Source organism: Lactuca sativa, chromosome 4 (genome assembly GCF_002870075.4).
Source record: "Lactuca sativa cultivar Salinas chromosome 4, Lsat_Salinas_v11, whole genome shotgun sequence".
Taxonomy (NCBI): Eukaryota; Viridiplantae; Streptophyta; class Magnoliopsida; order Asterales; family Asteraceae; genus Lactuca; species Lactuca sativa.
In genome coordinates this window covers 60,381,646-60,393,377 of record NC_056626.2, presented here as the reverse complement: position 1 = coordinate 60,393,377, position 11,732 = coordinate 60,381,646, and the positions used below count along the sequence as shown (strand labels likewise).

General features: G+C 35.8%; 1 protein-coding gene across 2 annotated transcripts; it reads left to right on the top strand.

The window, feature by feature from the left end:
- Positions 1-4,603: 4,603 nt before the first annotated feature.
- Positions 4,604-10,456, top strand: LOC111878524 (disease resistance protein RUN1). Of its 2 annotated transcripts, none has more exons than XM_023875040.2 (5): positions 4,604-5,225; positions 5,863-6,952; positions 7,035-7,346; positions 7,439-8,739; positions 9,733-10,456. In XM_023875040.2, the coding sequence occupies exons 1-5, from the start codon at positions 4,750-4,752 to the stop codon at positions 9,806-9,808; spliced, it is 3,255 nt and encodes a 1,084-aa protein (XP_023730808.1). In that variant the 5' UTR covers positions 4,604-4,749; the 3' UTR covers positions 9,809-10,456. The 2 variants fall into 2 exon arrangements, with proteins under 2 accessions (XP_023730808.1, XP_042756938.1); XM_042901004.2 differs by lacking the exon at positions 9,733-10,456 and having other exon boundaries at positions 7,439-8,249; positions 8,321-8,454.
- Positions 10,457-11,732: the final 1,276 nt, after the last annotated feature.

The window sequence follows — 11,732 nt, the reverse complement described above, 5'->3', positions numbered from 1 at the left end:
TGTAAAAAGGAGTTGTTTACATCAAACTGATGTATGTCCGATTTTCGTTTGACCGCAATAGCAACAACACATCTAATAGTGGTGAATTTGACCACATGAGAAAAAGTCTCATGAAAATCTATCCAATGTCTTTGAGTAAATCCTTTGGCTACCAAATGAGCCTTATATCTTTCTATAGATCTGTCTCATCATTACTTAATTTTGTAGAGCCACCGACAAGCAACTGCCTTTTTTCCTTTAGGAAGCTTAACAATGTCCTATGTCTCATTTTCTTTTAGAATAGCTAATTCATGTTGCATAGCTTGTTCCCATTCAGGTATGCCCTTGACTTGATGATAAAAAGTTGGTTCAGTTATATTATTTTCCACATGAAAAGCATACGAATCATGGAGAACCAAATTACAAGTTACATAACTTGGGGAATTGTTAATGCAGAAATTTGTAAAGGTGTGAGGGAAATTCAGATCAAAAGATATTCCAGCATTACACACATAATCATGGAGATGTGTAGGAGGTTTATGATTCCTTAAAGATCTTATGAGTTGTACGGGTGGGACAGGGGTATATTGGGAATTTGATGGAAATGAAGGATTTAATAGTTGAATTGGGACCGAATGGGAAGGAAATTCATTTGAAATATGATCTTCTGGTGAAATGTTTGGAATGTATGAAGTGTCGAGGACAAAATTTTCAATAGATTTTAGAGCGTGTAAAGGAAAAAGATGTTCAAAAAACTTAACATCTCATGAAATATGTACTTTTTGAGTGACAATATTCAGAAATCTGTAAGCTTTTTATTTGAATGGATATCCAAGGAATATGCATGTATGAGCTCTATAAATGAACTTATCCTTAACAATTGTTGTTGAAGAAACAAAACATAAGCATCCAAAGGCTTTTAACATAAGCATATCGGGTTTAGCACCATACAGAGCTTTAAATGGAGGTTTATTTTGAAGAACTTTAGAAGATGTCCTATTGATGATACGAACAACAGTTTTAGCACACTCTCCCCAATATTGTACTCCTATTGCTGATTGAAAAAATAATGCTCTAGCCACTTCCAAAATGTGCCTATGCTTCCTTTCAACAAGCCCATTTTGTTGAGGTGTATGTGGTGTTGACTTTTGATGAATAATACCTTGCTCTTTGAAATAAGCAACCCATCATGTCTAGAACCAAGTTCTTTAGCATTATCACTTCGAATGCACTTGATTGTTTTATGAAACTGAGTTTTAACAAAATTGACAAATTCTTGGATTATAGAAAAGGCTTAACTCTTGTTGTTTAATAAATGAATCCAAGTGTGTCTTGTGAAATCATCAATAATGGTGATAAAGTATTTGTAACCAACATATGTGTTATGTTTATGTGGACCCCACACATCAACATGAATAAGATCAAAGGAATCCTTGGAAACTAAAGTACTATCAAGAGATGACAATCGTGTTTGTTTAGCTTGAGCACAAGTTAAACAAGATGCAATATCATATTTAGTGTATTTCCAAGGAAAATTCAAGAACTGCTTAAGTTTATCTATAGCAATGTGTCAGAAATATTTATGTCACAACATAACATTTGAATCAGACTGATTATCAATTACATGAGAAACAGATGATAAAGGGGAACTGAAAATAGAAAATTTGTAAGATAGATGTTGTTTGAGTTCTTGATACTTAATCACATAGAGATTGTTTATTCATTTGCCAATGACTCCAAGAGCTAATCTATTCTTCAATTATGGGTCATGCATGAGACATGTCTCATAAATAAATAAGACAAAAGTTTTTGATTTTCAAGTTAACTTGGAGATTGATACAAGATTGTATATGAAGGATGGAACATACAATACATTTTTAAGAATGATTGATGCATGAATTTGAATATCACCATAATGTGTGATGAACAAGGAATGGCCATTAGGAATCCCAAACGAATGTGGTTGTATCAGAGGAGTTAGATTCAACAAAAGTTGAGGATTCGAACACATATGGTCAATTGCATCTGTGTCTATGATAAATGAAAGATGTGGTTTAAGAAATGTAGAAGACTTGTATACATTTGCAACAAAATTAGTGTAAGAGAAATCATTACCATCAGATGCCATTGCTTCTTAAAGAATAGAATAAGTTGCTTGGTTGGATGATAGCAGATTATGTTGATTGAGAAGTTGCAAGAGTTGATGATACTGTTCTTGAGATATAGTAGGAGAAGGATTGGTGGTAGCAAATTGAGCAGTATATTTTGGCTCATCTTTCTTTGCTTTTGTGATCTTGAAATTAGATGGAAATCCAATTAATCGGTAACACTGAGTGTCATGTCTTCAAACAATGAGTGCAAGTTAAAGAATTCTTAGAAAAATTGGAAGCAGAATCATGTGAAACATTCATAACAATCATCTTATGATTAATAGTTGAAAGAGTATTCATTTCTCTTTGTCGTTCCTCTTCAATAATCATAGAATAAATAGTGGAAAAGATTGGAAGTGGTTTCATCATCAATATTTGACCATGAAGTATTTTAAAAGTATCATTCAATCCCATGAGGAGTTGAATCAATCGTTGATCATCAAGGTATTTAGCAATACCTGAAGCAACAACACATGAACAGTCAGGAATGCTTTGAACAATTCGAAGTTCATCCTAAATTTTGCTTAATTTCATGAAATATGTGGATAAATCATCTGATCGTTGTGATAGAGAATACAGTCGTTGAATTTGATAGTTGAGAACTCCATCTGCTTACTCATAACGATGATTGAGTTCTTTCCAAATGTCAGCAGTTGTTAGAAGGAAAATTAAGCTTTCAACAATATTGCGATGAAGTGAATTGAGTATCCAGCTAATCACCATGGAGTTTACTCTGACCAGTTCACAAATAATGATGAATCAGCAAGAGGTTTTGGTGTTGTTCCATTAACAAAAGTTAATCTTTTCTTCGTAGAGAGATCAATAGTCATGGAACGATTCCAGGCAGAAAAACCAGTTCCATTAAACACATTAGTAATAAGAGCAGTGCTTGGATTGTAAGATGATCCAACATAAAAGGACTTGAAATATCAATGATAGTGGATTGAATTGATGCGTTACCAGATTGAGACATCGTTTCAAAAAAAATCCCCAAATTGAATCGATGAAACCGAGTAACAATTGAAGAAGATAAGAATTGATTGAAGAATCAAGAACGAATGATTGATTGAAAAACGAATGCAGAAAAACAGATCAATAAATCTGATACCATGTTAGAGATGAGAGAGAGAGAGAGAGAGAGAAAGAGAGAGAGAGAAAGAGAGAGAAAGAGAGATTCATGACTTCCTGTTCTTATTTCTTCAACTGAATCAATACAGACTACAAGCTATGATATATATATACAGAAGAAACAAATCTAACTGAATAATGAACAAAATTACAAAAATGCCCTTTCTAACATAAAAAGCTCTAACTAACTCTAACTTAACTGGTCTTGTTAGTTAACAGGTTTTTTTTTGAAGAAAAAACAATGATGGGTTTTCCTAAACCTGAAAAAAGAAGGTATGTGTCCCAACTGCAATAGAAAATTGTTAGATAACAAGGATGAAATTTCATTTGAGAGAAGGAAGAAAGTCATTCATGGCAGATGTTGGGGAAGGAATATAAAGAAGAGAGAGGGATTTAACTATCCAGCCACACTAAGCCTTCAATCGATCTTCACCATACCGACTCCATCACCATAGATCAGCCTCACGATCTCCATCTTAGAGTCATATATGTATCATCATATCTCACACAATTAAACAACACCTGCTGCCCTTCCCCTTGGCAATTGGCAACTCGGAAAATAAAAATTAAAAAAAAATGCGAAAAAGAAGGGGGTTTTGATCAATTGGAGAGAGATTTAGGGAATTGAGGGGTTGAACCTTTGTTCGTCTTCCTCTTGATACACACTCTTGTAATTAACAAAAACGCTAAGCGGCGCAATTTGTTGCCCGTTTACCATTCATTCATTGTACGATGATATTCCAATTAATGAAAAAACATGTTTTACTTCCAAAAAAAAGTAAATAAATTTGATTTGAAGATGTTAAAATGGAGAAATGGGTACATGAACTATTAGCTCAAAATCAGACTCGTCAAGGAAACCTTAGACTTTTGAAAGTATTGTGGGTTGAGAGAAAGTGTGTCTATATATGTACCAACTTTGAAAAGTTTGTAAGACATTTATATCATTTCCCCTTAAATAGTATTTCTTGGATCTATGGGAGTTTCTTAAAATGGATAGGTGAATTGATCAAATTCGTTTAACTGTTACCAAACTACAGTACTGGTAGGTCAAGGGACCAAAAGAGCAATGAAACTACAAAATAGGAAAAAAAAACTATAATAAATAAATCTTGAGGACTACACCTGCTATATTTTTAATCCACAAGGACGAACCTTGTAATTTACTCTAACAATTAATACAAAAGTTTGGTTGACTTTGTCATTTAACCATTGCAACTTGCAATCGCCGACAATACAAAAAGCTTGGTTGATCAGTTGACTTTTTTAATCTTTTAATTTTTTAATTTTTTTTATTTGGTAGGGGCATTTGAAAATTCTTCCTTGACTTTATTATTTAGAAATGTAAGTCTTCACTTTGTTGAAATTACTAGATCTTGCCGATCATTGGGTTGTGTGGTTCACATGCATCTCTAATTTCTTTGCAATTATTTGTTAAGAATCTCTCGCAAGAACGATTTGATTCATAGAAGATCCATCAAGAAAACCTTGAATGGCGTCTTCTTCAACTTCACCCCATCAAAAGAGTTTTAAGTATCATGTATTTTTAAGCTTTAGAGGTGAAGACACACGTAAGACCTTTGTTGATCATCTTTACGCTTATCTTAAGCAAAAAGGCATTCACACCTTCAGGGACAACGAGGAACTCAAGAAAGGAAAACGGATCGATGAGCTCTTCAAAGCTATTGAAGAGTCAAAGTTCTTTATCATTGTCTTCTCTAAAAACTATGCATCTTCTTCTTGGTGCCTGAAGGAACTTGCGAAGATTATGGAGTGCCAAGATGAGAATGAGCAGATTGCTTACCCGCTCTTTTATGATGTGGAGCCCAGTGACATCCGCAAACGAAGTGGGCCAGTTGGAAGAGCAATCGCCAAACATAAGTCTAACGAACAGATTAAGAAATGGGAAAAGGCTCTTGAAAGTGCAGGCAATCTGGTCGGGTGGGATCTGAAAAACATTGCTAATGGGTATAAATTCCTTCATCATATCTCTGCAAAATTATTCTTTCATTTTTGTATCTGTAATCTAGGTCTGTGGGGATGTAGAAGGCTCTTTCATTGTACAATTGTTATACTGTAAATTTTGAACTCAAAGTTGAGTCTTCTATGTGATGATTGAACCTCCTTAAACTCATCAACAAACTGAAATATATTTTTGCCATCACTTCACCAGATCTGACTTTTTTTTTTTTTTTGGTATACACCAGTCCGCCCTTGATTTATCAAGCATGACTTTGATTTGTAGATAGTACTTTTGTACTTCAATTTGGGCTTTTAAGTATTACCTATTTCCTTGCTTTGTTTTTCAATCCATTGTAACCGTTTCCTTCAGTTTTGAAAGTAATATTTGCCTTTATTGCAACAGCTCCTCAAGCCCTTCTTTCTTCTGTTTTCCCATGTTTCCACAACAGCAAAAAATCACAATTTTCCTCAATTTAACTTGAAAACACAGCCGCATACATTGATCTTCTTATTTCCAACACCCTGGACACAGGAAATATGTGTATGTTATTACTTTGCAAATGGTTGTATGGTATAGTGCTGAAACTAATTGATCGTGTGGGATATTCTTGATCAAGCCACATGAATCTTGTTTGATCTGCAGGCATGAAACTGAAGCCATCAAAAAAATTGGTGAAGAGATTTCACTCAAGTTACGTTCCATTCATTTGAGCAATGATGAAAATCTGATAGGCATGGACCGCAGGATGCAAGAGCTGGAGTCGTCTTTGGGGATCGGTTTGAACGATAAAGCACGCATGATAGGGATCAAGGGTATGGGAGGCATTGGGAAGACAACATTGGCTAGATCTATATTTAATAAAGTGTCTTCCCTTTTTGAAGGTAGTTGCTTTGTTGATGATGTAAGAGAAGTTTCAAAAAAGAAGGGTTTGCGGTCATTGCAAAAACGAGTCCTTTCAGATGTCCTGAACATTGAACACAGAGGAAGTGTTTTAGATGGGGAAAAAATCATGAGAACGAGGCTACGCTATATAAAGGTTCTTCTTGTTCTAGATGATGTGGATAATCCAAAGCAGCTTGAGGCGTTAGCCGGTGATTGGTTTAAGGACGGAAGTAGAATCATCATTACAACAAGAGACGAGAAAGTGCTGCTAGCACACGGAGTGAATGCGAAGTGGATTCATGATGTCGATTTCTTGTCGGATGAGGAAGCAATGAGCCTGTTTAGTAGGTATGCATTTAAGAGATATATTCCAGATCAAGGGTTTGAAAAGCTGTCATCAGAAGTAGTATGTTATTCTGCTGGTCTGCCCTTAACGATCAAAGTTTTGGGTTCCCATCTTTGTGGTGAAGAGGAGGTTTTATGGATAGATGCACTAAAAAGACTAGAAACAATTCCATCGCTGGAAACTCTAGAGGTATTGGAAATAAGCTATGACGGCCTGGAGGATGATCTCAAGGAAATATTCCTAGATGTTGCATGCTTCATGGTTGGTTTTCCTAAAGATGATGCAATCAGAGCAATCGATAGCTGTGGATTTCGTGGTATCTACGGTTTAAGAGTTCTTGAGCAAAAATCACTCATAACAATTTTCCATAATGGATTGGGTATGCATGATAGAATAGAAGAATTGGGCAAGAATATTGTTCGGCGGTCGCACCCTCGTGAGCCAAACAAACATAGCCGACTCTGGATTCGCGAGGAAATTGAAGAATTATTCACAGATAATGTGGTAAGGATCAGTTTTACTAAAACTAACAAATTTTCATTACATATATGACACAAGTTTCATGGTGACTGCTTTTGGATTGTAGGGTACCGAAGCGTCAACATGTACTGGACTGGAGCTGGAGCTGACCGAAGTGAGTCCTGAAATTATTATAAAAGGCCTTGGAAACCTGAAGAAACTTAGATATCTTTTTCTTACTGGGAGTGACGATGACCGCTTCCCTAGCGACTGGAAGTTTGATAAGGAAAAACAATACTTTCCGAATTCGTTGCAGTTATTGAATTGGAATGGTTACCCTGGTCCGTTTTTACCCCAAACATTTCAAGCAAATAATCTTGTTGCACTTCAATTGCCTGATAGCAGAATCGTGCAACTTTGGGAAGGAAGAGAAAGAAAGGTACAATGGTTGATTCATTGTAATGCTTTTCATCTATTTGTTAGTTGATACATCAATACTCGTCTAATTTTTGTTCTTTTTGCGTATAACAGGTTCTTAAGAAGCTCAAGTTCCTAGACCTTAGTTGTTCAAAGGTGAGGACTTTTGACTTTGGGATGACTCCGAATCTTGAGAGGTTAGAGCTTAGAGGATGTCATGATTTGATACAACTTCATGTGCCCCCTGGATGTCTAAAAAGGCTTGTCTACTTAGATTTACTTTGGTGCTCATCGTCTGTATCTTTTTCGTTTATCAAACAATTGGAATCACTTGAGCTTCTTAGTTTACCTGACTTATTGGTGTCTGCGGTGTGCTTGGAGGAATTCCCAAGGTACTCCCGCAACAAACTGCCAAAGCTACGGTTCATATTTGATTATTCTAAAGACCAATCCTCATCAAATGGAACTAGTCTCGAGTGTGTCTTACTAGATCTCCAGCCTTGCACAAAGCTTGAGAGTGTTTCAGAAAGCATTTGTGGTTTACAACACATAAGGCGCCTTACATTGGATGGCTGTATTCCAGAGGTGCCCAAGGACATTGACCAGTTGAAATGCTTAGAAGAGCTAACTTTGTACTCTACACACGTCATATGTCTTCCAGATAGTGTTTGTATGTTGAAACATCTAAAATCTCTCAAACTTAAAGATTGCCGGTATCTTGAAGAGTTACCAGAGAATCTTGGTTTGTTAGAACATTTAGAGGAACTGAGTTTGTCGTCTACAAGTATTAGACGTCTTCCAGATAGCATATGTATGTTGAAACAGCTATTATCTCTCAAACTTAAATCCTGTCTGCTTCTTCAAGAGTTACCCAATGATCTTGGCCAGTTAGACTGTTTGGAGAAGCTAAATTTGTTGTCTACAGGTATTAGAAGTCTTCCAGATAGCATTTGCATGTTAAAACATCTGCAATATCTTAACCTTGAATCTTGTCAGCTTCTTGAGAAGTTACCCGAGGATATTGGGCAATTAGAATGTTTAGAGGAGCTGAACCTGAAAAAATGTGCATCTTTAGAAGATATTCCAAACAGCATCTGTAAGATGAAATGTTTGAGATATTTCTATCTCCCTTTTTGTAGTCGAGTCCAGAAATTGCCGGAGGAACTTGGAAGTCTAGAGTGTTTAGAAGAGTTGGATATAAACTGTACAGGAATAAATCATCTTCCACGTAGCATTTTTTTGTTGAAATATCTGCGTATTGTTGGATCCGAGTCACTTCTTCAGTCGTGTGCTTTAGCAACTGCTACTGAGATACAGACCTCAGAAACTGAAACCTTCACACAAGCCTTGGATAACACAGGCACCGAGACCAAGACGGGATTAAGGAACCAATTCACTGAGAACTATTGCAACAGGTATTTCCTCTGTTTTTCATAAATTGTCTTTTTTTAATCAAAATTTGCAGTTAACACAACGATAGTTACATCATAAAATACTAGGCATTATGCAACAAGAATCAATCTTAAAATTATATAAGACTGAAACAAAATTTTACATCTAAAGTGAAAGAAGACAAGGCATTCTCTTAGGAGTTTGCATTGTACATGATACAATTCAGAGTAAAATACATAAATCATCTCTGTGGTTTGACTCTGCCTATGGATCTAGTTCAGTTTTTTTTTTGTTTTTTACTCGTACCATCGCTCAACTTTTTATCTGTGTCTCTCATCATGTAACTCATATGCAATGACTCTTTTACCCGTTATCTTGTATTTTTATTAATTGGTTTATATTAATATAGAAATTCATATTGTCCAATCACCCACCCCACCCTCTCCCTCCTACCCGTGCTTTTAAAATAACTATACATACTGACAACGCATGTGTGCGGATCAGTTAACCATTTTCTGTGGAGGGGAGTATAAGGATATTTTCAAATATTTCAATGGACAGTAAGTATAGTTATTTTAAAAGCACATCAAGATCCATGTATGTATATGTGTGAGAAATGCATAGCATGACACATTCCATTATCTTATAATATGCTTAAATGATTTGTCAAGCCTTGTTGAACATATATACTTTTGTAAAGCATTTGTGGAGCCTGTAATTGTAAAGAAATTGTAGTAAGCCCCAATGCATATAGTATTGATTTGTAAAATGTTCAATTTGTGATTCTAGCTACAGTCGAAGACAGGTGGACACAGTATGTTTTCGCATTTAATAACAACTGTACATAGTTCAACATCTAAAAGAAACCTTTTATTTTGTAAAAGGAAAAGTATCAAAAGCATGGAATTCATCATATCTTTTTGTGAAGCCTAAAAGTGTATTTGAAATGATTTTAGCCTGCAAACATTGTAACCATTAAGCGTTTGACTTATCCATTTAGCATTTTAATTATTCAGGTGGTGTTGGTCAGTGGTGATGGCGTTGGTGGTGGCGTTGTTGGTGATGCAGGTGGTGATACAAGTAAAAGTTTGAAAGAAAAAGGTAAAGTTTTTGAGCTTCAGCCAACTAGCCAGTACCGAAAGAAGCCGTATAGTCCATGTCACACTTTGGTATAGTATATGGGAATGAATGCTTTGTTGGATGTTCACATGTTCTAGAACTTGTATCCGTGTAAGACTATACGGAATGGTTGGTTTTTTGATGTGTAACACGACTTGTCAAGGCCAAGTTTCACGTGAGATGTTTTGGTCGGAGGAAAACTCCAACAACTATGGAAATACAATGTTTCTTCTATCGGAGATCACCCACAAATGGGAAAATTAAGCTACATCATCCATCTATTTCGAGGCATGATTCACCTTCATGACAGAACTTTGGTCGGCTATAAACCTCTCGGCAAAAGTAACATCTCAACTCAAAATCAATTTCCCCTCAGATGGATCGAGACCAAACGTAATACCCATATCACTTGATAGTAGTCACAAGTGATGGGTTCACCTCATTCTTGTCCCGTCTAGTTTATATTTCATTAACACGCTAATATGAAACACAACAAAAAAAGAACCATATAATCGTTGGTGCTAGTTTATAGTATACATTACTTTTATATGTTTGTATAGTATAAGGACCCCAATGTAACTTTCTCATATATAAATATACTCCATACATGGTATCAAGCTAGGATTATTCACCCAAAATACTAAACAAATTAATGGCTCAAAAGATTACTTTTATTCAATAAATGATATTGGTATATATACACTAGAAAAACGTGCACAGCAAGGATAGCAATCCTTATCAAAAATAAACTCTAAACAAAAGCCTATAAAACAGTAAAAGATAAAAGGAAACAAGTCATAGCAATCTGCTATGATATGATTACATCGTTTTCTTTACTCCCCCTCAAGATGGAGCGTATAAGTCACAAACCGTAGTCGTGGTGCCCCTGAAGCTTTTGTAAACAAGTCAGCCACTTGGTGAGTCGTATGAATGCAAAGAGGCAAAATTTCTTTGGACATAACTCGTTCATGGACAAAATAACAGTCCATTTCCACGTGCTTCGTACGCTCATGGTACACAATATTGTTGGAAATGTGACATGCATCTTGATTATCGCAAAACAAAGACATAGGCCTATTTGCATGCACACCAAGATCTTTAAGCAACCAAGGCAACCACAAAACTTCACTCACAGTTGTTGCCATGGCTCGATACTCTGCTTCAGTAGAAGACCGAGAAACAACCGATTATTTCTTTGTCTTCCAAGAGATGGGAGCTCCTCCTAGTAGTACCAAGTACCCGGTCCTCGAACTTCTTGTAACAAGACAGCTAAGCCAGTCAGCATCATAATATGCAACAAGATTCATTCCTCCATCTTTAGGAAGAAGTATACATTGACATGGTGAAGAGTTCAAATAATGTAAGACACGTAAAGCTTCATCCAAGTGTATTTGATGTGGATCTAACACAAACTGTCTTAATACATTCACTAAGTAAATTATATATGGCTTTGTAGCTTAAAGATAGATAAACCTTCCTATAAGTCGCCTATACTGATGTGGATAAACATTGGAACTATTGTCACCGTGATAAAGCTTTAGATTTTGTTCCATGGGTAACGTGCTAGGGTGATAGCCAATCATTCCACAATCTTCAAGAATATCCAATGTGTATTTTTGTTGACTTAACACTAGAGCATCAGCAGTTCTTCCAACTTCTATGCCAAGAAAATATTTCAATGGTCCAAGATCCTTGATACTAAACTCCTTGTTTAGATACATTTTCATCTCCTGAATCTTTTTAAAATCATTGTCAACTATCACTACATCATCAACATAAATAATAGAAACAATGAAGCTCTCTTGTTGCTTGTAAACGAAAAGGGAATGGTCAGCATAGGATTGCTTAAAACCAACACTCAACAATGACGTAGTGAACTTTTGATACCAATTTCGTG